At 37.0% G+C, this 25729-nt stretch overlaps 4 protein-coding genes across 6 annotated transcripts in view; all 4 read left to right on the top strand.

The window, feature by feature from the left end:
- Window positions 1–234: 234 nt before the first annotated feature.
- Window positions 235–3809, top strand: krtcap2 (keratinocyte associated protein 2). The gene is made up of 5 exons (XM_088084498.1): window positions 235–395; window positions 1956–2110; window positions 2332–2395; window positions 3095–3161; window positions 3278–3809. The coding sequence occupies exons 1-5, from the start codon at window positions 392–394 to the stop codon at window positions 3396–3398; spliced, it is 411 nt and encodes a 136-aa protein (XP_087940624.1). The 5' UTR covers window positions 235–391; the 3' UTR covers window positions 3399–3809.
- A 1962-nt stretch (window positions 3810–5771) lies between these two features.
- LOC121945329 (protein S100-A1) lies at window positions 5772–8519 on the top strand. The gene is made up of 3 exons (XM_042489458.2): window positions 5772–5929; window positions 8000–8154; window positions 8259–8519. The coding sequence occupies exons 2-3, from the start codon at window positions 8017–8019 to the stop codon at window positions 8418–8420; spliced, it is 300 nt and encodes a 99-aa protein (XP_042345392.1). The 5' UTR covers window positions 5772–5929; window positions 8000–8016; the 3' UTR covers window positions 8421–8519.
- Window positions 8520–8670: 151 nt separating this feature from the next.
- The window catches only part of LOC121945326 (protein S100-A3-like), a 35406-nt gene continuing 18347 nt past the window's right edge, over window positions 8671–25729 (top strand). Inside the window, exons 1-5 of one of the 3 annotated variants that reach the window (XM_088084492.1) lie at window positions 8671–10079; window positions 11392–11557; window positions 11759–11833; window positions 14323–14441; window positions 20725–20821. In XM_088084492.1, the coding sequence (XP_087940618.1) occupies window positions 10035–10079; window positions 11392–11557; window positions 11759–11833; window positions 14323–14441; window positions 20725–20821 (502 nt within the window). In that variant the 5' untranslated portion in view covers window positions 8671–10034. Of the gene's footprint in view, window positions 10080–11367; window positions 11558–11758; window positions 11834–14322; window positions 14442–20724; window positions 20822–25729 lie in introns of those variants that run through there. The other 2 variants (XM_088084491.1, XM_042489451.2) reach the window with 2 other exon arrangements.
- On the top strand, window positions 17538–18815 carry LOC121945327 (protein S100-A5-like). The gene is made up of 3 exons (XM_042489455.2): window positions 17538–17696; window positions 18067–18221; window positions 18346–18815. Exons 2-3 carry the CDS (start codon window positions 18075–18077, stop codon window positions 18532–18534), a joined length of 336 nt encoding a protein of 111 aa, XP_042345389.1. The 5' UTR covers window positions 17538–17696; window positions 18067–18074; the 3' UTR covers window positions 18535–18815.

The following is a 25729-nucleotide window of genomic DNA, read 5'->3' as shown; positions in this document are numbered from 1 at the left end:
AAAGACACAAAAACACTTGAAGAAAATACTTTATGACGGTGGAAATTCTCAGTTACAGTACAGTTTGTTATTACTGCAGGATTTAATGGATTAATATTCAGTTCAGATTTGCCTTCCGGTGATGAATTAAATAAAAATTATGCATGTAAAACTGAAAACTGCGGATTATCTAGCATTCTTGAAATAAAAAAATAAAATAAAAGTAATTTTTCTTTAAAAAAAAAAAAGTCAACTTCCTCCAAACACGACCCGACCCCGCCCACCGGTCCCACTTGTTTTTTGGACCGGGTGTTGAGGATTTTAGTTCCTAGAGCCGATACAGTTAGCTGGCTCAAAAACAGTCAAATCCAATACACCTGCCATTTCAAGGACTCAAATTTAACGCTGAATCATGGGTATGTATTGCACGATCAATTTATCATTCAACTAAACTCACTTAGCGCGTTTGTATTCGCTCAGAGTTAGAAGTTATAAAAGCGCCCAGCTCTACGGTCAAGCTAGCTGGCTAATGCTAACATTTAGAAATAAACGAGTGATGGCAGTTTATGCGCAAGTTTTAGTGCATGAAAAACTCAAAGAAAGCAAGCACATACATTTTATTAAACTGTTTATGTGGAGCATTATAGATATTTCTTGTTGCTAACGTCAGTTTAGCTGAAAGCTAACAGCGATTTGACGGAAGCGTTTGTGGACGAACACTGACGTGGCGTTACGTTATAAGGTGGTCACTGTAATTCAAGCGAAAGAACTGATAATTTAACTGGATTTTTATATCGATATAATCCTAAATTGACAATAATGTAACCTAAATGATGATGCCATACGGCAGAGAGTCTTTCCAGCACCTGCTCTCTGCTAACATCTCATTATCTGTTTAATCTGTGGCTGAAACGAGCTCTGTTGACAGCAGCGAGAGCAAGAAATAAGTTAGTTTTATGAGTGTTTATATTAAATGTAATTATAATCAGTTTAGTTACGTTACTACTGAAGTGTTTCCCAGACTGATTCTTTCCTCAGTATACTACTGAGGGTTTCTTAAAAAGTCGTAAAGGACATTTCACTTATTCATGTAAAAATTAGGCCTAAACTGGCATTAAAATTTCTTCAGTCAGTTTTCAAGTGTCTTAAAAATGCTTAGACATTTAAGGTGGGAATTTTTTTTTTTTTTGTGACATTACATTATTTAAATAATTGGATAACATTTACATAATAATAATAATAATATTAATTGTCATTGTTAATATTATTTACATCACAATAATAATAGTTATTAATATTATTTACAGAATGCATTTTGCATTAACAATACCAAAGATTCATGTTTTATTTTACAGTAGATATTAGAAAAATATTTTTAAAAAATTGTGACGTAACCTCAAGTTATTAATGTTAATACATGTTTTTATCCCCTTCAGCATTCATTCATGTTAAAATAAGGCCTAAATTGGCATTTAAATTTCTTAAATCAAATTTTCAAAAGTCGATGTCAAATGCGATGACGTTGGAGGTTGGATTTTTAGTTAATTTTCTGTCTGACATTGCATTGAAAAATCTGGAAGTATTTGGGTAACATTTTAATAATAATATTAATAATAATAATTACAGTTATAATTTACAGAATGCCTCTTGCATAAACATCATCAATAAATATAATAAATAGTGGAAAAATACAGTGAAATTCTCCCATAATCTCAAGTAATTAATGTAATTAATATTAGTACATGATCTCCTTTAGTTTGGCTTCTGTAAAATTGGTCTTCAATTTTCTAAGTGGCATTTAATTGTCCTGAAAAGTCTTAAATCCCACTTGCACTAAGATGTAGGAACCTTGATGACTGCACCATAGTTTTCTGTTTATGTCGAGACTGGCCTCAGTTGTTCTCAATGTTTGCCCTTGTGAAGGACTGTGCATACTTTTTTGATTTATACAAATAAACCTTTTCTGTGCCTTGTAGCGGTCAACACCGGCACCTCTTTAGTGCTGTCCAGTCTGCTGTCAGTGCTGGTGTTTGCCGGGATGCAGATGTTCAGTAAGCAGCTGGGATCCACTGAGTGGCTCACCATCCTGGGAGGTTTCCTGGGCTCAATCCTCTTCCTCTGCTCCCTCACTGTATCCTGCTGAACTGTTTTAATCCTTGTTGCGAGATTCTTTAGTATTACATGGCTTCTTGTAAACGAAGCTACCACGCGGTCTGTTGTGTTCAAATTCTTGAGCAAAATGTTGCATCCTGTTGTCTGCCTGGCTTGATTTCATTGAGTAACCTGCTTTATTGCTTTCATGTAAATGCACAGATACCACTGAGGAATGTTCCACCTTAACTATATTTCCAGGCATTTAATAATCTGGAAAACCTGATTTTTGGGAAGGGATTCCAAGCCAAGATATTCCCAGAGAGTAAGTAGTGACATTTTATTCTCAGCTTGTCGGTGTGATGCTTAATTAATTTGTTACTGATTCCTGATTCATTTTCTGTGTGGGGGAACAAAAGTACACCCGTGCAGGTTTTAAGCGTCAGTGCAATTTTTTTATTCGAGTCTGAATACATACAGAATAGAAACAGAGTAGAATGGTTGAATTATCTATCTTTGTGAAGCCACGCTTTGGACTGTGTCTTCCTCCCCACCATGACTCCGTCTTGTTGCGAGTTTCCAGCAGGGTAGACCCATGAGTTTCATGTCACTGTTTTAAACTGTGCAACTTTCAGGAAAAATATGCCTGCATTGATAAAAGGAATTGATGAGCTTGGAGGTAAACAATCTATGGATTGGATCATGTGGAATGGGTGCTTAACTAGCACCGTTTCTCGATTTTCCATCCCTAGTGACAATACCGAAATCAAACTCTTGTCAGTCTAAAGCGAGTCATGCGCAGCCCTGTTTACACTGAAACATTTGCATTCTTGAGTGTTAAAGCTTATCTGAACATCACCATGTCAGCCTTTGATGCACAGTTGGTCAGTGATTTAATCAGTGATTTAACAACCATGATACAAACAGTATGTTCACTTAATCTGGATTTAGCCCACAGTATTAGTGCTTTGATATATGACTCAGACTCTGATCATCTCGTGTTATTCATTCTCTCAACTTCCAGTTCTGCTGTGCCTGTGCCTGTCGCTGTTTGCCTCAGGTTTGGTGCACCGCGTCTGCGTCACTACATGGTACGTGAAAGTACCTTTGCAGTTCATGAATAATTACTTCATTGTCATAACACACAGTTAAAAGTACTTGCTAAACCTTTTTTCTCTCCATTGCTTTTGTTGTTTGTCTCTTCCAGCCTGATATTCTCTCTCTTCGCCCTGTACTACATCAACAAAGTATCCGCGGCGCTCTACCAAGCAGCTGTTCCCGCAGTAACACCAGCCAAAGCTGCCAGCAAGGGCAAAAGGAAGAATTGATGAATCTGTTGGATCCCATTTGCATCCAGTGAATCAGTCAATATAACCAGTGTGCTGATGGTCAGTGTAACACAGCAGTTGCATTTGTCTTAAATCCATAATCTCTGGTGTATTAATGTGGGCTTTTTTAAAGATACTTGGAAAGTCTGTAATCAGTTCAGCTACTACAAGTTTGTTATAACCACAATTTTTTTTAAATATTTTTTTTTTTACAATGATCTAAAATTGAATCAAGGCCAAAAAAACCCCGCAAATCCGCTATCTACATTCCACTGGTAACGTTTTTCTCAGCACTTTTTTCCACTGATTGCAAAGAGATTCGAACACCCCAAAATACCATCTGTGTATTCATCAGCACATGAAGTTGCTTTTTTTGTTGAATTCTTTTTGTAATTAAATTCTGTAAAAGACCATGAATATGTTTTTTGTTCTGTAAAACAACAGTTTTATTTAGTTAGTAGTGCAAATGTCAGTCTGTTTGGTCAGGCGGGCGTGGTTGCGTCCGTGAGCTGATGCACTACTGTTCTGTTTAGGAGGAGACAGGAGGGAAGGAGGGAAGACGCCACACCATAGCTTCTTACTCTGATAGCTGTGATAAAAATGCCCTCGACATAGTGACTTAGCCGTAGCTGCTTCATGGTCATGGTTCATGGTTCATGGACTGGTGATGCACTGACCCATGTGTGTAAATGTGTGCAGGGTCGTAATGACAGGAATGTTAAAAATGCTGGAGATGTGAACATGCAGGTACATGTAGGTAATGTAAGGGTTGCCTTTAAGGGGGTTGAGTGATGGTTTTACTTTTTCCTCACGATGATTCTTTGGGGTGGTTAAAAGCCAATATACCATTGATTTTCCTATTTTAAAAAATGTAGATTTTCTAGATTTTGTACTTTTTTTTAAATTTGTTGTGAAACGATGGCCCAAAGGTTAGAAATAAAGGGCTTGGGCCGGCAGGATAAACGTGCAAAGGAAAGATAAAATCACAGAGGTTCCCTTGAGCAAGATTAAAACTCCAACTGTTCCAGTGCAGCTGCACAGCAGCCAAAAAGATCAAACTGAGGTTGTTCCTGGTCAGTGTGTGTGTGTCAGTGTGAGAAGGGCGTTCCTGACAAAGAGAGTGGAACTTCCTTAGATAAACAAAGGCTTTTAAAAAGATGTTTTATACGGCATAACGGTCAACCTGTATTTCATTCAAAGTCAGAGTTTATCAATGTTATGTGTGTCAGCTGTTTAAAATCTGAAAGGGCCTGTTAGCAAATGAAAAATGTATGTAATATTACAAGTTTCAAGTTTATTTAATTCATATAGCACTTACAGCACACTATGATGCAAAACCGGTTTTGCATCATAGTGTTTAATCCTTTGAAATCTGAGCAATGGGGCTTGATTTCTTTAAAAAACAAGGGAAGGAGGCAATGATCAACACAAAAACAAAATAGAAAACTTGCAAGAAATTGATAACAAGTACACAGAAAAGAAGGAAGAAAAGTAAAAACACAAACAAGGCAATTAAGACTTGGAAAAAGTGCTTCAAATTAAAATAATGATTTAACTTAATATTAAATATGTAATTATGGTAATTAAAGTTATTTTTTACTGAGGCATTTATCTGGCTTTAAAAATATATATATATTTTTAAATTCTTCTAATTTCTTTCAATTTGTTGAACATTTTATACCAAGTTGCCTTTACCCTCCAGAAAGAAATTGCACCAATTTTCTTATGCTTCAGGGGTTTAAGTATTTCTGCTCCAGGTTTCAATTAATAAAGACAGCCATACACATACAAGCACAGAGACATAAAAGTGCATAGATGAGTTAAATATGAATTTAAAAAAATAAATTTATACACGATTTAAACCCAGGATATCAGATTTCAAAAACAGAACTTGCAAATTTTGTGTGTACATTTTGGGGTCACAAATTTATGTTTTTGTAAGCAAAAACAAACTATTGATGACTGGATCAGCAGAAGCCAACAGATCCTCCAACACAATTATGTTGCTATGAGCTCTTGTCTGAAGCCATCTATGGGCCCAGACTTGCCCAAACCTAACATGTCTGTGTGTCACACTGGGAGATGTGTGTGTTTGCTTCATGTTGATGTGCTGTTGCCACTTTGATTGTGACTCATATTAGAATAAACGACCGAAATTTTTCTCCCTCTAGATTTTCCAGATATGGACGCTTTTTCGCCATTTGTGTGCAAAGATGACATCATCTTAAAACTCCCAAAGGCAAAATAACCATGAACAGCTATTTTGGAATTTAAACAAAGTGTCACACATGGGCTCATCTCTATATCTCTTGCGGTGACGGTCTTATGGGAACACATGGGCAGGGATAGTATTTGCTCATGGCCTTTCAGCGCTGTTTGCGCACTCTCTCTGCCTGAGTCTGTATCCCTCCCTCTCCCTCCCATCACATTGGGCGTTGCTTAGCTGACTATAAATTCTTGAATAAACTTCCACAGAGCCCCTGCACTCTTTACTTACCCTCAAACTACCGTTTCAGCCTCTGCGTGTCCTGGTAAGTCCATTTTAATTACTTTAACACTCATATCTCTCTTCTCACTGTTGTCTTGCGTTCTCTTGTAAGTTGTTTGGACAGAAAACTGATAATGTATTATAAAGATTGAAAAGTTTTCTTCACAGTATGTCTTTCTCGATTGAGGCTTTATGTAAAAGCTGTTTTTTTCGCTTTCAGTCTGTATTCAACATGTTTTCTTGGGTGGTCTCGGGCGTTGTTGGTGCATTACGCACTACTTCTGACAAGTAGCGGCTCGTCCCGCGTCTGTTTTCTTTACCTTAAGTTATTTCACTCTTTGTTGTCAATGGTTTCTGTGTTCTTAACATTTTTGGGGGGAACTCAGACTGAATATGGTGAAATGGAAGGGAAAGGCAAAGAGGAGAGGGAGTGTGGGAGGGTTTGAGATAAGGATTTTTTAGTTTATGTGCCAGAAAATGATGTCTAACGGCAAGAATTTGCTTCCAGTGCCAGTAAGAGCAACTCCCACATCCTCACTCTCTGAACAATATGTTAGTTTTAGATGAAGCAGCCGCAGTCAGGGCCGGACCTGACACATTGGGTGCTTTAGGCAAGCCCCCCCCCCACACACACCCTGTCATCTTCTATATGGATAATATTTCTTAGTAACAAGAACAATAAATTAACACAAATAGACGCTTTAGTTAACAATAAGGGACTGTTTGTTACTTATGAGAGGGGAGGGCGTGGTGCACAATGAGGGAGGCACCTAAATTTTGTTTCTAAAAGTGTTTTGGGAATGATACAATGCAACCCGTGCAATGTTTTAGTAATGTTTTCACGGCAAGTTTTCTTTTAGTTCCCACAGCATTCTCCTTAAAGTTACGGATACATCGGCCCAAACATTCTCTATAAACATAAGAAAATGTTAAAAGTTTTTTTTATTATAACATATCAGATTACATAACATTAAAAAGGTCTGTGATCTCAGGCTCAATAACATGTTCTGAACATTGCTTTGAAAATGTTCCTTCTTTGTTCTCCTGTAACATTGTGGGAATGTTTTATATAAAAAAAAGTATTTTATGATCTCTGTCACCTCTCAACATCACTAAAACATCCACATACACTCCAATGCACTTTTGCTTTCCCTAATGTTTGGGTTTTTTTATATTTAAAAAATCTTGGCGCCTTAGGTGGCTTCCTGTGTCACCTAGACGAAGATCTGTCACTGGCCACAGTGTTGGAAGAAATATATAGATCTTCTACTCAAGCAAAACCAAAGTGTAGAAATAATCTGTTAAAAGTAAAGTCCTGCATTCAGAATTTTCTGTCATAAAAGCACAGGAGTATTGGCATCAGTGCTAAAAATAAAAGCACACCAATTTCAATTCAGTTACAGTAATTATAATTATTGATGCATTGCTTTAACATAAAGGTCGGGCTAAGCTATACTGCTTGGTAGCTTGTGAATTTCATCAAAGGATCCATAAAGTCTTATCTTTATTAATAATAACACCTCATAGTTGTTGATTGTATTTTATATTATCAATCAAGTCTGCAAAGTAATAATTAGTAAACACATTAATTAAATGTAGCAAATAAAATGTACAATATTTGCCTCTGAAATGTTGTGGAGTAGAAGTATAAAGTTGCAGAACATGGAAATACATATAAAAAGTAATGTATCTAAAAAATTACTTAACTACATAGGTTGAGTATATACTTAGTTATTTTCCATCACTGAGTAGCCTATTACTATATTGCTGCCTTATTGTTTACTTATGTCATTGTGGCAGTGCCTTTGATGTCAGTTATCTGTAAAAGTTAAACATTTTACAGAAGAAGCAAGAGTTTAAAATTAATATTCATGTCCAAGTTCATTTAGATGGTAATATAAAAAGTAGGCTGCTTTAATGTTGTAGGCGCAGTTAGAGGTCGACGCCTACTTTATTTATGGTTTGGTAGTTAAAACTATAAAGGTACATCACTCTTTTATCTGTGTGTAAAATACTATTTTGCACCTTAATTTATCAGCTGTCATATTAATGTTGTGAAGAGGAAAGTACGTCCAGTGAGGTTTTTATCCTGACTTGTTTTTCCTTCTTTTAGTGCTAATTTCTGCAGCCATGACTGAGTTGGAGAAGTGCATGGAGTCCCTAATTTTGACGTTCCACAAATACGCCAAAGAAGATGGTAACGAAAAGACCCTCACTAAGAAGGAACTGAAAAAATTAATGGAGAACGAGTTACCCACCTTCCTTGCAGTAAGAATCTTCTGCCTTTTGTCAGAACTAGTCTCTATCGTCAGTGCATATTTATACGTAACTTGTTTTTACTTTAAACCTGCATCCTGAATTTGCTCTTTCAGACCCAGAAGAACCCCAAAACTGTGGACTGCATCTTGAAAGATCTTGACCAAAACAGAGATGATAAACTGGACTTTGAAGAGTTTCTTCCCCTCATCGTTGGACTCTCGATGGCCTGTGAGAAGTGTTACGTGCTCCATGAACAGAAGGCAACCAAGAAGTGAAGGCCAAACACGAGGGAGAAAAATGGTGTAGATTGTTATTTTTTAGAGGAAAGCACAAATGTGTGCCGTATTCACAAGTAAAAACTACCTTTGACAAGATTTCACAGTCTGTGTGTTCAATTACTCTTTTGGTTGGATACAAAAATACTTTTTTTTCTGGTCTCAAATGTTGGAATGTATGTCTCTGCAAACAACGGATTTGTGCATTGTTATGTAACAGATACTTTGAAAATTTACATTTCTTCATGTTTCAGTAATGTCATGGGTACCATATCTCTATGTCTAAACACACAAATAACTTGATTTTAGTTTGGAAAAGATCTTGTTTTGGCTTAAAACACAATTTTGGTCCCACAATCATGGCTGGAAATAAAGCGATATCTTGTGTTGGTTTTGTTGGTCTTGAACAGTGGTCTGCAGCTTGGCAGACGTCTCGTCCAGGTGTGACGCCTTCTACAATCCTCATCACTTCCCAATGACGAAGTCGGTTCATATGCATGTAGATCAGAATTATGTCACTTTAGTACTGTTGATATGCTACATATAAAATGCACAAACGTAAAGTACCTGTGGTTTGCAGAAATGTGCAAGGCCAGCATTTTCTTCTGGAAACTGGGCTGCACATGGAACAATTAGCCGAGAAGAGTTCTGCCTGTGCCGGAGAAATACCTCAAAAAGCACGGAGAATATTGATGAGTTAACATCTGAAAGACATCATCACACCCATAAATACTCCTTGAAGGTTCAGTTGAGGGAGCGGTTTTTATACAGTATGTAAACAGTTCAATATGGGAATGTGCTTCAGATGTTCTTGGGTGCAGCCTGCATGCCTTTATGCACTGAATCGGGATTATGCCAAATATGCGTGCTATCACTGCTTACGAGATTGGGTTTGGTGGAAGGTTCATAGTTTTTGAAGGTGATTGTGTTTCTGTCATGGCCCTCCTCCTTAAGTTTAGATGCCAAATCCTTCATTCCCCTGTGTGTCCAACTTATGTGCATATTCTTCTATCATCTCACATGTGGCTAACAGGCTTTTTATTACAAGTATGAACATTGTTGAGGGGATTTAACAAAACCAACTGACACAGATGCAACATATATGAAGTAGTCGGGGATGTAGCACATAAGCGTTCTCTCTCCCTCTCTCCCTCACACTTTTATTTTTATTTAGTTTTATTCAAATTTTGTTTTCATGTTTTTTTACAATGTCAGTTTGCTTTTGTCCTTTCCCTTTCTTGGGGAAAGACATGACAGTGTACAATAGTGCTCCAGCAGCATGAGCAGTCACTCACCCAATAGCTGCAATTAGAGACAAATCTGAGTGCAGGGGTGGACTAAACCATTTTGCAACTTTAATTTAAGGGGTGAGAGAGGCCTTAGAGAGCTTCCACTATTGCTTTTATACAAAGGTCAATATAATTTTTAATATAATTATGGTGCCTATTACAAAATTGCAAAGAAAACCAATCTTAAAATTCCAGGTTTTTCGAGGCCCCCCTCCCAATGGGACCCTGGGTAATTAATCCCACTTTTAACCTCTATTACAACGCCTCTGGGTGTAGCTAAAAAGAAGGTTATGGTGCAGCCAAAGGATTTTGCACACGTCAGCGCATGAGGTCTAAACGTGTACATTTTTATGAGGCCCATAGACCTAAGGTCAGTAATATAAGGGATAAAAGATACTCTGTGTTTTTGTTTTTCAAGGAAATAATATTTCAAAGCCTGCAGGCAATGATTACAAAAGCCCTCTCTGTTTGTTCAGTCTGATTCTTGGGATAGTTGGCATTCAGCAGTGTAGAGACCTTGCTGTGAAAAGAGGACACATAAACTCTTAAAATCATGGCAGAGAAATAAAAGCATTCCTCTAATGCTATAAGATATGCAAAATATTTTAAAAGCAGTGCTTAACCCAGTGGGTGGTCACTTAGGCCATTAGGGTACAAGTGTTTGAAAAAAGACTTTTCCACAGCAAACATTTTAACTTCTAACATCATATGGTTGGACAAACACAGGTGTTACCAATAACATTAATGATGGCTCTGTTGTATTCAAGCATCACAGTAAGCCAAGACAAGGGAGGTGGAAGAGTATGAAAAAGAAGCAGCAAAGTGAAATTCAGTCATCATTCATTTAATCATGTACACCGGTGCTCTCCAGCTTTAAAAATCAAAACGTAAGTAATCAAACATGCTGTCCATTACTATCTTACAGACAGTATAGAATGTGAATGCATGTGTTGGCTTATCTGCACAAAACTAATGAAGGTAGCAACTGAATCAATAACCAAGGATTTTTTGTTGGATGATAGAGTAGAAGCCCTGAAGCGTACCACAGGTCAGCCAGACAACATATCACTTCCTGTTTTACAATAAGAGAGAAACCATGAAAGACAAAGGAAACAATGTCAAATATTGCACAAATCAATGGTACTTTTTCACAGCGACTCATCACAGTAGGAAAAACTCAGGGAAAACTGATAAAATGATGATGGCTCAGTTCTATTAAGTGTGCAGTAAAGCTATTCCAGGGAGTCCGCATGCACAGTATTGTATGATTATTTATTTCTTACTACTTTGGTAGTATTATTTTAATTTTTCTATCTCTTCTTCTTTTTTTTTCCTGCACATAACAATATAAATATTTTTACAAATATTTATATATACTTTATAGTTTATATATAGTGACATTAAGTTCATGTAGTTTAAGAAAATTCAATCTATACAAAAACTAAAGGAACGGAATAGTCAATTATTTTTCAATAATTGATGGAGAAGGGGTGGAATTTGATAAATTTGCACTTCTTCCCACTCCTTTTTGGATATGTCTGTATATTTGTATATGTTTATATGTTCATTCTTTTCTTTCGTTTTTTCTAATATGTTCTTAACAAATTTCAATTCAATTTAATTTAGAAAAGTAAACATCCAAAGATGCCCCTTCCCCCCTCTATTTTCATGAAATGGCTCAGTCCTGCTCAAACACCTGGCGCAAACGTTGGGCCCATTTCGTCGGTGGAGGAGTGTTGGTGGAGCTGTGCCTGAAGAGAAAGTCTCGGGAAGAAAAGTCTGGCAACCAAAAACGACAAGAAACAAGCGAGAGAAAGGAGAGGGCGACCAAATTCTTCACAAAGACAGGTGTGTCACTGTGAGTGCTGGAAATTAACCTGTTTAGTCCGTATTCAAATGAGCTACATTTGCTCTCCTAGCATTAGTTAATATCTTAACAGAAACTGGGAGTGTTAATGTTTTCCTCCTCCTGTCATTTAATCAATGCACACTAACCCTAAGCAAGCTGCTCACACTAAATCAGTTGTCTCTGTCCCTGCCTGGTATCAGGCCAAAGTACAGACGCAGCCCTGTCTCCCAAAACACCCTCCAGCAGTGAACCAGCAGCTCCCCCACCTGCAGGAGGTGAGCAGCACTCTGTCACATCACATGTCAGCTGATAATAACTCAAAGTCTGTTTATGATGTTACTAGCAATGGTGGAAGAAGTACTCAGATTGATTTTTTTTACTTGACTAAAAGTGGAAATAACACAATCGACAAATACAACAAGAAAAAGTTTTGGATTCAAAATGTTACTTATGTAAAAGTTCAGTGTTATTATCAGCAAAATGTACTTAAGTATCAAAAGTGGGAAAAAAGCACTTATAATGGCTCCTTTCTAAGTATCATAACAATACAAATGTTATTTCCATGACCCTAACATGAGCTCCTTCGTTTGCATGAGTATTTAAATGTTTTAATTTTTCAATGTGGAGCCAGTTTTAGATACTTTGTATACTGCTGGGATTGGTAGTACTACACTGCACCATATAATCAGAACACACATACATGTACGTGTGTATATGGTGTATGTTTTTTATTTAATAAAATTGCATGTGTAAATAAATTTAGTGGAGTAAAAATAGCAAAAATAGTCATTTAAAGATTTGAATGGGTCGCTTGGGTTCTGGAGGTGTGGTTACAGTACTGGCGCAGGATTTGGTGGTGGGGCCCAATGTTATATCTTTTCATGGTGCCCAAAATCCCTGGTGGTGCTGGTGAACTGTTTTTGCTTTGTTTGTAGATCTTTAACAGATCTTTAATAAACCCACATACTCTCTGAACATTTTAGCCAGACTTGAACTATTCACTCAACCTATGAATAGTTCAAGTTCAACTGAATTACTCCAAAATATGTGGTGAATTGTCACATAGAGGATCCGTCAAACCTCTAAAAAGTGAAACAGTGGAACTGTTGAATCTCAACCCATTAGCTGTTGAAATGTTACAAATAATCTCAAACTATCTGTATAGATGAACTATTCGAATAAAGTGTTTCCAGATTTTTCCACCCACTGTTTTAGCTGACCTATATATGACTTTGATCTAAGTATTTTTCATTTTTACATGAGTAATTTTACTTTTACCTACCTATTTTAAAATTTTACAACTAAGTTAGGTGCCACAATAAGACAATATAAAAGAGACTGTTAAATCTAAATGTAATCAAGATATAATTTTTGGGGATGAGGTCACAGCTTGGTCAACATGTCAGCCTTTAACAAGTGCTGAACAAGGAGATAACATTGAAAAGTGGTGTAAGAATGACATTTGTAAAAAGTTATGTACAAAGTATGATGACATTGTAAGATAATTTTAGATATGATAATTATATATATATATATATATATATATATATATATATATATATATATATATATATATATATATATATATATATATAGACATTTTTGCAAGCTCTGTTTTAAAATTTCAAATAACTTGTGAATGACATCTGAACACAGCACAAATTAAAAAAAACCTGATATTGATCCAGCTTTTAAAGGGTTAAACAGAGAGCGTGCATTGTCTTTCAGGCACCACTAGATGTCACAAAAGGCTTAGAAAACATTTAGAGGCTCACTCAGGAATTTCCCCACTGGCTTCTGTCCAGTTTCACCACTTCAGTGAGAACAGACACTGTTTTTGTGAACGTTAATGTTGCTTGTTTTGGTGACCAACAGATGGTGCTGAATCTCCTCTAAAAACATGTGTTTAATGGTTAACTGTGACATTTCTTTTTTCAGTATTTTCTTTTTATTTAAATAAAAAGCAGTTTTACACTGTTCACTATTTTATAACTGATTAAACAAAACTATACTGACAAATAAATTAACAAATAAAAATATGTAGACAAATACATAAACAAATGAACAAGACCATGTAAATAAAGTAAAATATGAATTATGATAATGAATAATAATAACAAAAAAGGAATCTAGGGTCCAAGTGTAGCAGTTCAGCGGGGGTAGATACAGTAGTGCCGGGGGATATAACCAAAAAATTGCATCACAGCACTTCTGAGGATTTTGGTGGTATCACGGTGATCACAGCACCTCTTTAAATGTTTGGTTTGGGTGTTTTCCATAGACTATAGCAGCCTATGGCTTGTATCACCTCCAGGAGCACACACATTATAAAACATTACAAAACCATATTTTATATAATAATGATATTGTTACTTTTCATAAGAATTGCTCCATTCCTGAAATGTATTTCACAAGTGCTGTTTTAGGGTAAATTGATCAAATATTTACCGGATAACAGTGATCTATATTTTTATAATAAGCTGCACATAAAAAGCTTTGATATCTGCAGATCTGTTTTTACTCCCATTTTTCACTGGTTTAAGTTAAAGACTCTAGACTTTATTACATGCACTTAATAGGTCATTTATCCTAAATTTTGGTCATAGAGTTTCCTCTTTGTGAGCACTTTCCCAAGATGTCACCACTTTAGATTTTATTAAGGCTTAAAGTTTTACATAATTAAGGGCGGGCTGCTTTGAGTGGCAGACTGCCTGCTGATAGTGTCCTCGGCACACAGTCAGATTCACCTCTTGATCCTCCACAGCTCCAGCCTCTCGTCCAAATATGGTCACTTCTGGCTCCAAAATGATTAGATGGCGACGGCTGAAGTGCAGAACTCGAGGCTTCAAAGCAGGAGTCTACAAACCAATGGATAAAGTCACGGTAACTGCATCTATTATTTTATACATTGAATGGGCAAGATGCCTCTTTACAAGATTTACAATTCTGTGCTGTTAGGCGACAATAAAATTGGCCTCACTACAAATTGATTTTTTCCCAAGTGTGATGGTTTCTGCATCATAATCCTGTCTATTAAACTCATATCAAAATATTTTCTAATTTTAGAGCAAAATGTCTTTGTTCTCAAAGGGCACATCTTCCCCCATATTGCACTGCAAACAGGGACACTGAACTTGCTTTGCATGGGGGCCACTTTTGCAGAATGACAGGATGCCAGTTAACAGACAAACACACACACACACACACACACACACACACACACACACACACACATATATATTATATATATATATATATAGTCTTTTTTTCAGATAAAATGAATAAACAAGAAAAACCCCGATAGCAGCCTTGCACAGGTCAGATGTCACAGGGGCAATTCTTGGAGCTCTATTTTGAAGCTTTTATGTGCTCTTGCACCTTATTGACATTCAAAATACAAAAAAATCCAGTATGAATCAGTTTAGTTTCATCTATCATGGGTCGGATTTTGCCTACAGGTGGCAAGTTGAATGTCAGTGCCCTACAATGTTTGCTATCCTGACAAACAGCATCAGTTACATGGAGGTTATACATGAAAAAGTCTGTGTTGCAGACTGGGGTGTGGCATTAGTGTGGTGCTGATGATGGTGCAGGAGATGTGATGGACACATTATTGTTGTGCAGCTGAGCAGTTGGCTAGAGCAGCAGTTACATGTGACTATAGTTACTACAAGAGCGTTTAAATCATGATATATATTTTCTCACCTGACAGTTTCGCCCGTGTATAACTGAAGGTGACTACAGTATTACCTGTCAATTCCTTTAAACCTTTGTGTATGCTGAAATGTAGAAAAACCTGTACCCCACACCCATACATTTCAGGAAAAAACATGCTCATGTTATATAGTGAGAACTCCTCTCATTGCTGTCAAGATGTTAACCACTCTTACAACCTTTTTCTGCTGTTTTTTTTACTTGGGAAAGGTAATGGCTTAGCTTTTTGTTTTCTCATGGATTGAAGTGATAATGAAGGGAGCAGAGTCTCAGTAGCAAACATTGATTTGTTTATATTACAAAAAATAATATCCATCTTTAAAACAAATAACTTTGAGACTGGATGTTAAAACAAAGTGTTCAAAGCTATTTAATTTTTTTTAAATCATGTTGTTATACAGTGCTCATGTTTGTGGTGCAGCAGCTCTCCAGCAGTGAAACTGTAACTGGTACCCCAGCCAACAGAGTGTGGAGAGATGAACTTTTTTTTGTAATTAACACCACATGATCCTGCGTCTCTTTTTTCGTTTCCTCCCCTGCAAGGAGAATCTGATCGTATTCAATAAGTGAAAGTAATATGGCCAAAGTGAAGTGAGGCTGGCGCTGAGCAGTGTGAACTGACCTATAAAGGGGACTTGGCAGGGGGCAGGAGAGGGGAGGAGAGGAAGAGGAAGAAAAGGCTGCCTCTCTGCTGCCTTGGAACAGATGAGTGGAAAATGGAGGTTGGGTTACATAACCAGTTAGCAGCATGAATAGGGAGTGAAAAATGTATCAGAACAGTCAAGACACTTACACTGACATATTTTTTAGGCTCATAAGCAGCAGACTTGTGACAAATCTTTAGTTTTTAACTAAAGTAGCAAATTCACAGTTATACTTGCAAAATATAACTTATTTCCATAGTGATCTTTTATGCCTCCAAAGGTGCATTTAATTATTTAGCCACCACAGATCAATTTAAGAAACAAAATACAAGTTTAAAACTGTCATGAAAACATGCCCACTTCTTAGCTGTTCAGAGTTTTTAAAGCAAAATAAAGTGTTTTAACATTGTGATGCTACAGTTGCATGAAAAATTGTTTAGGGGTTATCACTGCCCAGTTTCGCAAAACTTAAAGGTCCAGTGTGTAGGATAAAGGGGGACATGTTGGTAGATATGGAATATATGAATATATCATCGTGTTTTCATTACCTTAGAATAAGCTTTTTATATCTACATGGAGAGTGGGCTTCTTTCCACAGAGACCGCCATGTAGCATCGCCATGTTTCTACAGTAGTCCAGACTGCACAAACCAAAAACTGGCTCTAGGTAGGGCCTTTTGCATTTTTTTTTTGTTGTCTTTTGCAAAAGCAGTGAGCAATGTTGTAAAAACAGTTTTTTGTAGTAAAACTTCTTTATTCAGTGTTTCTCCTTGTTTGTTTGGAAGAGGAAGAGACCTCTGCAGGTAATACTGCTCCCAGTAAAAACCTCCTGAACTTTTGGGTCGGAGAAATGGTGCACACACATATCAGGTGTTGGGCAAGCTGCCCATCTAAGATACAGCTGATTCAGCATAGAGGAAACACTGATTTGTAATGTGAAACTACTTTAATTAGTGTTGTTACCGGTTTTAATCACTTAGTCTGTTGGTTCTGGAAAGGAAGAGACCTCTGTGGATAATTCAGCTCCTGGTAAAAAAAACAACCAAAAAAAACAATACCTCCTGAACAATAAACACTGAAGAAATTCAGTTTCAGCTGGTTGCAATCTGCAATCCTCACTGCTAGATGCCCCCTAAATCCCCCCGAATCGTACACAATGTTGCCTTAAGGCATGAAAATATTAAATTAAATATCCTTATTAATACAGAACATGAGTAAAACTCTAGGATAGACCGGACGCCTGTGCAGACATGGAGACGAGTTACTGCAAACACAAACACACAGACACAGCGATGAGTCATGGCTCTAAACTCACCACTTTGGGTCGAGCTGAAACCCACTCACAGTAACTTTCCATTTGCTCTGACATATTTTCTCCCGACGGCTACACTGAGCAGCTCTTCAATGAAGAGCCCCACCTCAGAAGATCTGAGCCAAAAGTTCAGCAAAACACACACACACACACACACATGCTCACAGACACAGACACACACACACATATGCTCACAGACACACAATGTCAATAAAGGCTTTCTGCCATACAAGGCAAAATAAACTTTGTTCTGGCAGAACTTCTTCGGTGTGGCAGAGTTTTGAGACAGAACTGGTAAAGCATGTTTCGGATTGGGTCACATTTCCTGTGCATGAGTCACCGCTGATGTACAAGCCCCTGCCCATGTGTGTGTGGGCGTGTGTTTACCCTTTAAGAGGACGCTTTTCCCCCAGTCTGACAACAGTCTCACCTGGGACAGACGTAATCTCTTCACTCTGGGAACTCTGAGGTGAGTACTGATGAAAAGCAAGATGTCAGGGATGACAGGAAGGAAAGGATATAGCAGCATTTAATTTAGATGCTGAGCATGAGATATACAACGGAAATGCCATAATGTAGATAAGCAGTAGTATTATTACTTGTGTGGCATATGAGAATGATACAATATTAATCTGTTTATTAAAGCAGCTGGTTTATTCAATGCTTTAAGCATTTTTTCGACCTTATTGTATTGATTTTGAATCTCTTTTACATCCTTTTTGCTAATGTCTACAGTCTTACACTTGTATCTGACAATAGTGTTGGCAGGAATCTATTTTCTGTTTTTCCACTTTGTTTTAAACTATTTACTTACCATCAAAAACAATTATTTTCTCCAGTTACAGCCATGGAAGCTCGTCTGGAATCTGTCATTAGAAACATTGTGGATATATTTACAGAGTATGCTGCTGGTGATGAGGGCAAAAAAAGTCAGTTAAGCCAAGAAGAGTTAAAGACTTTGTTGGAGAAAGAAATACAAAGCAAAGAATTTAAAGTAAGAGACTCAACACACTGTGTCTGCATGATAAGCATATCTATTCTTAAAATGGATGCATTATTCTGCTTCTTTTTCATCACTCAGATATTTAGTTTTGTAACTGTGAGAATTTGTTTTCCAGGAGAAAATTAATTCAGTTGACATTGAGGATGCCATTAAGATGCTGGACAAAAACCACGATGGCCAGGTAAACTTCAGAGAGTTTTGCCGATGCGTGTCTGTCCTCGCCAAATGCTACTACAACAAGAAGACAGGCAAGGGTGGCAAGAGAGGCAAGGGCAAAGAGCATGATGATGAACCAGAAGATTAAGGAAGACTGACCGCAAACCCTTAAAATGTTTGTGGCACCACAATAGATTTAAAAAAAGATGTAAATGTATGACTTTATGGTATGTATATGTTACGTGACACAGCTGACCCTGAAAACAGATGCTGCTGGTGTTAGGCAATTTTAACATCCTTTGTGAAACACAAGTCTGTAATTTGTGTTTTAAACGTAAATGCAAAATGTGTCGCCTTCGTACCTCTGTAACTGGTTTTCAAAGATCAATTTGATACTTCCTGAAGATGAATAAAAAACAGTGAAGTAGAGGTTGTTGGCTTCCTTGTCTGTTTATGGCAATCTTTGCCAGTGTAGTTGATAGGTATCAGGTGTCACAGCATTGGAAGGAAACAAGCTCATCAAACATTCAACAGACATCACCTGCTGTGTCCCCTAGTGCACACATCCCTGTCAGTGTTTCCTCAGTGGCTTATATGCTCTGTTCTTTCCAATACTACCAACAAAAGTCCCCCACAGGTTTATTTGTATCAAATCGCATTAATTAAACTTCGTTTTATATTGTTGTATAATGGCATGCCCAAAGTAGGCCAACGCAGAAGTTGGCATCGCCCTGGTTCCTTTATCAAAAAGTCTGTGGGATTTTTCCATTGGATTTTGCAGAAAATAAGGTCTGTGGCAAATAATTGTTTTAGGATGAGTACACATTTTATTCAGCAAGGCAATCCACTTTTAAGATTTTTAAAGCCTAAAGGCAATTGGCACAAGTAAAAAGCCCATGTAAGGCTAGAAATGAACTACACTGGTCATACTGCCACCACAATGAGGCTGTAAAGCCTTGTTTGGTGTGATGACATCCTGTAGTTTCATTTAGCCACAAAACACACAAAAGACTCAAAATTAATGAGTGGGGTATTTACTAACAAAATTCTCTTGAGCTAGTGGACTTATAGGCTTCTAAACCCAATCAGAAAAAAACAGAGTTTCAGAAAAGTCAAATCATTTCTGGGTTTTGGTACTCATTCCTGAGGTAGTCTGTTGTTGCCCAATAATCCATTCAGAAGTTTGATTTGCACACTTGCTTTGCTCAAGGATATTTAAGTGCAATAATGGGAATATGTCTATGCTATCTATTTATATGTATCATGTTATCATGGGGGGATTCTTGTGCTGCTAATCTGGCCCAGTACCAGCTCTACAGGTCCTTGAATAATAGTGTTTGTGTGAGAATGCAGCTTTACAGTCAGAGCAGTTTATAATGGTTAAAAACCTGCATAACCTGTGGAAAGCTGTTATCCTAAAGCAGCTAATGTGACAACTTTTGTCTCAGCCTCTCCCTACAGCTCCTGCTCTGCAGTATTTCCCATCTGCATGCACCTGAACCATCACCTGCACCTGCCTGTCCGCCTACAGCAGGTTAGACAGCAAAGAGTAACATGAGAGCTATTAGCCCAAAGTGACACAGTAATAAAGGGATTTAAGCTGGAGCTGAAATGACTTTTTGTAGTTGGCCAAATACAATGGATACCATAAGACAAAAAAAAGTAAAGAAGTTTTGCATATTGCATGGACCCAAATTACCGCTGCACATCAAACATTCAACAGACATCCGTTTCAGTCTTGGGCACATATCCCTGTCAGTGCTTCCTCAGTGTAAATATCTCTGTGCTCTATTATATCCCAATTCTACTGACTAAAGTCCCCCACAGGTTTAAACTTTGACTGATATCAGATCTTTTTATGTCATAATAATCAATGAAAATAAGATCTCTCTGTCTTCTGTCAGTGTCTCTCTTTCGTGTATTTGTGTCAAATCACATGAATTAAACCCCACATTTATGCAGTTATAGTAATTGTTGTCCAGTAATCCATTCAAAAGTTTGATATGCAAAATCGGTCTGCTCAGAACACTTTGGCGCAATCATGGGAATGTGTCCATACCAGTTTTAAATCAGTTTATCAGATTTTAGTGTGAACTCATTCACATTCCTGCCAATGTAAAAACAAACACAGTTTTATTGGTTCTAGTTTGCCATGCTCCCGCCTCCCTGTGAGGCATCTGTGATTGGCTGAGTAGCCAGTCCATTATCTGCATTCTACTTGGGATTTTGTGAAAAGTCAATTTTGAGAATTTGAGCTATTTTGCCTCCATAACATGGAGTAGTGAATAAAAGTTAGAAGCTAATTTGACAGCTGTCTTTTTTTTATCTCTCCCTCCAGCACATTCTCACATCTCCAAACATGCATGGTTGTCCTCTACCTGTCCACCAAATGCCCTTTGACCTTTCCATCTGCAGACACTCCCTCCTGCTCCACAGTAAGTCCATACCCTTTTGTTGTTTCATGCCTTTGTTTTATGGCCACATGCACCTATACCACTACATGCATCCACACATTAAGTTTTGAAAGCTATTAAATTGAGAGCTTTTATCCTAAAATGATGTGAGTCACATTGTGATTTGGATAAAGTAAGAAGGTAAAATAAGACTTTATTAATCACACACCGGGAATTCAAAAGTACAAATTAGATAAAATAATAATAAACTTTTCACTTATACAGATACTGTAAGGTTATGATTGATAGTTGTACAGATAATATATAATATGAGATAGATAATAAAAATATTGTTGCATAACAAATGAAAATTGCACAGATATTACATAGTATAAATATAAAGAACATGCATAGCCACATTATGTGAACATGTATGATTATGAAGAATATGTATAAAACCTAATATAAACTAATTTGAACTTTCTTGGAGAATGTGATTGAATTTGTTCCACAATGGACATCACAGCAAAACATTTCACTGACTTTTTGTGTTCAGTCAAATATAATATATACAAAAAGACAAAAAAGTTCAAGTTTAGAAGCGCTGCATAATGTATGGACCCACATTCCCACTGCACATCTAACATTCAACAAATGTCCCCTGCTTTTGCCGTCAGTGCTTCCTCAGTCTAAATGTCTCTATGCTCTCTTCTTTCGAAAACTACTTACTAAAGTTCCCCACAGGCTTAAACTTTGACATCAGATCTTTGTCATGTCATAAGAGTCACGGAAAATATCAACCTCTCTGTCTTCTCAGTCTTTCACTCTTGTGTCAAATCACATGAATTAAACTCTACATTTGTGTAGTTTTAGTAGTTGCTGCCCATTAATCCATAAGAAATTTGATTGGCACACTTGATTTGCTCAAGACCACCATGTCATTTCTAATCTCGATTTAAACATATCTCACCTCATGTGAATTTCCATCCTCTCCACAAAGTGTTAACTCACTCACATTCCTGCGTGTCTACAAACAAACACGCATTTCTATTGGCTCCTGTTTGCCATGCTCCTGCCTCCCTGTGAAGCACTTGTGATTGGCTGAGTAAGCCAGTCCGTCCACAAAAAATTTGGCCAAAGGATCTCATTTTGTTTTGTATAACAGAATGAGTTAAGAAGTTTTAGGTGGCTGTGTGATAGCTGGGCTGTCAGAACAGGCGGTGCAGGTTTAACATAAGTGTCCAACTAATGGTAAAAACAGCCTAAAGCAGTAGAGGTAACAACAGGATTAGATTTTGATACCGAATTTGTTCTAAGATCGATTTAAGTATACCACGTCCTCTTCCTTTACAGTATGTGGTTAGCAAACAAAAGGATGGATGTCTGAGATGTTAACTATGTTATGACATTATATTTTCAGTTTTTTTATTTACATATCTAGTTGTGGCAATAGTTAATCAAAATTGATTAATATATACTAAATATATGGACCTATAAAGACAGATGTTTTAGTTATACAGATCAGTATGGCTGCAAAGAATGTCTTCTAAAACTTTGCCCAAAAGTTTTTGTTTAGAGCCTCTGAATGGTTGAAGTGTAATTTAATGCTTTAGGAAACTCAGTGATTCACTGTTAGTTTTATGGAGAGGAACCACTGACTCACTTGCAGTATGTGTCCTCACCACTTCCTAAAACAGAGTCACACCCATGGCTCACACACATATTGTATTATATACTGCATTCTCACTACTGCCTGCCAGGTGGAGCAAGTGCATTAAAATACTGTATTTAAAAGGTGAGGAACTGCCAGCACACTGTTGGCTGTACAAGCATGCCCTCTTGTCTCATGTACTGAAAGTGACTTCAGATGTGCTCCTTTGCTTTGAAATTGAGAGGTAGAGGCATTTTTATAAACTTTCAGATTCAAAAGATTTAAATTACTTTCACACATTGTTGTGGAAGCAAGATATTCCTTGTGTGTAGCTATAAATTGTGTAAAAATTAACATTAATCCTAACAGCTAAATTCATAAAGTTGGTGCTTTCAAGCAATTTGATGCAAATAAGTGGTTTCATACAAATAGAAAACACCAAGAAGCCCATCAAATTAAACTCCGTAGTTTATATTTTTCTCAATTAATATTGAATGGAAATTAATTAAAAAAGTCTGTATCCTATTTTAAAAAAAATCAAACGCCAGTAATGTCTTGAGTGAATTTAGCAGTAGCCAAACAAATGTTTTATTTTCAATCACCTCCTCTTTACCTCATTAGACCTCTCTTGCCTTACTGTTGTGCTCTAGACATGTAGGTATATTGTAACTGTGTCAATCTTGGAGGTGTGAGTGTGCTGACATGGAGCTGCATGCGGGAAAAATGTGTAGGGGAGATGACATTCAAAGACGGCACCACGAATGCAAGTTAGTACACCCAAAAACTAAATGAAAAGATGACTGCCAGTCTAAAGAATCTCAGCAGGAGAGGGACTTTCCAGCATGACAATAAGTCTAAGCACACTGCAAAACTCACTCAAGTTTAAAAAGGAAAAAGAGGAAAAGCACAGTATGACACAGTCATGTATGTCCCCTGACATGTCCCCTTGGAGCATTTTAAAGTGAAAGGTAGAGCAACAAAATCCCCTCTTAACAAAAAAATCTCCTAAATTATTAACATTTCTCCACAGCTTTTTGCAGACTGGTATCATCCCCGCCCAGATGGATCGAATCCCTCAACAAAAATAGGCAGACAAGCAAAATATTAAAATAAATGAAAGGATGAAACCTCACTAATCATGTCTGTAATGACTGTTGTTGCAGATGGCTCTTAAATATGGGCCTTTTATCATAGTTTAATTAGGAGAACATTTCTGTTTTTCAGATTAATTAGCTTCATTCTTTTAGGATTTTAGTTAAAAACAGAGCTGTATTAAATGGACAGGTTGTTTTAAAAAAATATTTTTTAACATTTAAGTGATATTGCAAAGGTGTGTACTCAGTTTTGTTAGGCTATCTACATGCTTTATTTTGCAAATCTGTCAGAACAGGTTGTGCAGTCATAAACCCTCACCAAAAGTGGAAAGATACTAGTCTAAAAAGGACTAAATGTCACAATCTTTTTCTCTGCCCCTACCTTCCGGCCACATTTCTTCTTTTCCAAATCTGTTCATGTCAGTCTTCAACCTGTTCACCAAATGCCCTTGACCTCTCCACCTGCAGCCCAATCACTCACTCTGACTCCAGCAACTCCCTCCTGCACCTGAACATGCCTGTCTGTCTACAGCAGGTTAGTAAGCTATTAACACGGGATCTATTAGCATAAAATGCACAAGACAAAATGATCTGTCTTTAAAATAGAATAAGTAATCTCCAAGATGGGCATCCTAATGTACCACTTAACCTAAATTTCATGGTTGACTAAACAGAATGGATACAATAAATCCAAACTTTAAGTTTAGAAGCTTTGAATAATGTATGGATCCAAATTACCTGCTGCACATCAAATATTAAACAGTCATCTCCTGCTACTCAGTGCACATATCCCAAATGTCTCTATGCTCTATTCTTTCCAAAGCTGCTGACAAAAGTCTGATATCAGACTTTTTCCATGTCATAATCACTGAAAAATACTGATCTCTGTTGTTCTGTCTTTTGATATATTTGTACCAAATCACCACACATTTGTTGTTGCCCAATAATTCATGCAGAAGCCCGATAAGAGCGCTTGCTTTGCTCAAGGATAGTTAGTTGCAATAAATATGTCCATAGCTTCTCTAACAACAATTCATCTTAGTGTTTTCTACATTCATATTCAATTTTGCCTTAGTCAAAGTGAATTTTCATTCTCTCCACCAAGTATGAGTCATTCACATTCCTGCTTTTCTACTAGAAACGAGCATGCACTTCTGTTGGTTCTCATTTGCTTCCCTGTGAGATACTTGTGATTAACTGAGTGACTTGTTTGTCCACGAAGAAATTCTGCTGCAGGCAGCTGTGCGACAAAACGAGTCCCTGTCTCACATGTCTGCATGGAAAAAATGCTGCTCGACAATCAGAACATGTGTTGCAGCTTAACAATTAGTGTTGTGTAAGAAAGACCTAAACACAAGCATTAGTACAAGCAGCACAAGGATTTTAGTTTCAGTAGTTAATTTGTTCCAAGATTGTTTTCTTTGCACACCACCTACTATTCCTTAACAGTGTGTGGTCAGCTAACAGAAGATTAATGTCTGCATGGCTGCAGTTTATTTTAATGTAATTGTGACAAAAGTAAATCTAATTGTCACGTTTTACTGATATAATTCAGTGGCAGAGTACATATGTACACTGATAAGTAATACATTTTAAAGGTCCAGTGTGCAGTATTTAGGGGCATCTATTGGCAGAGATGGTAAAAAATATTATTAATAGAATATTTAATAATGTTTCCTTTAGTAAAGTAATAAGAATTGTTTAGTTTTTTCTTTACCTTAGAATAAGCTATTTATATCAACCCATGGAGTGGGTCGTCTTCCTCAGAGTCCACCATGCTGTGTCTACAGTAGCCCAAAACAGATACTCCAAACACTGGCTCTAGTTAGGGCTATACACATTTTCACTTTTTCACGTCGCCCACTACAGCTGCAATGATCCTAACTACTTTATAAGTTGATTGACGAACAAATAATTAACAACTATTTGAATAATCGGTAAAGTAATTGTTCAAGCAAAAATGGCTGAAAATGCAAATTCCAGAGCCTCAAATATGCTTTCCTCTGTTTAACTAAATATAATTTATTACTATGTAAATATTGTTGGATTTTATTTTGACCAAAAAAATAACATCACCTCGGACTAGAAAACTGGAATGGACATTTTTCACTGTTTCTGATATTTTATGGACCAAACAATTAATTGTTCCATTGAGATATAAAATTGGCAGATTGATCCATAATGCGAATACTTGTTGGCTCTGGC

The sequence above is a fragment of the Plectropomus leopardus genome, chromosome 11 (assembly GCF_026936395.1).
Source record: "Plectropomus leopardus strain MGB_pleo_1.0 chromosome 11, ASM2693639v1, whole genome shotgun sequence".
NCBI lineage: Eukaryota > Metazoa > Chordata > Actinopteri > Perciformes > Serranidae > Plectropomus > Plectropomus leopardus.
Note: the sequence above shows the minus strand (reverse complement) of the source record. Positions and strands in the feature narration are given on the sequence as shown.

What these genes read in the sequence shown, in the direction of transcription:
- krtcap2 (XM_088084498.1), top strand. An exon ending in TCTTCCTCTGCTCCCTCACT is followed by an intron (nt 2,111 to 2,331) that starts GTATCCTGCTGA and finishes CTATATTTCCAG; the next exon opens with GCATTTAATAATCTGGAAAA. An exon ending in AGCCAAGATATTCCCAGAGA is followed by an intron (nt 2,396 to 3,094) that starts GTAAGTAGTGAC and finishes CTCAACTTCCAG; the next exon opens with TTCTGCTGTGCCTGTGCCTG.
- LOC121945329 (XM_042489458.2), top strand. Translation starts at nt 8,017, where the DNA reads ATGACTGAGTTGGAGAAGTGCATGGAGTCCCTAATTTTGACGTTCCAC. An exon ending in AGTTACCCACCTTCCTTGCA is followed by an intron (nt 8,155 to 8,258) that starts GTAAGAATCTTC and finishes TTGCTCTTTCAG; the next exon opens with ACCCAGAAGAACCCCAAAAC.
- LOC121945327 (XM_042489455.2), top strand. Translation starts at nt 18,075, where the DNA reads ATGGAAGCTCGTCTGGAATCTGTCATTAGAAACATTGTGGATATATTT. An exon ending in TACAAAGCAAAGAATTTAAA is followed by an intron (nt 18,222 to 18,345) that starts GTAAGAGACTCA and finishes TTTGTTTTCCAG; the next exon opens with GAGAAAATTAATTCAGTTGA.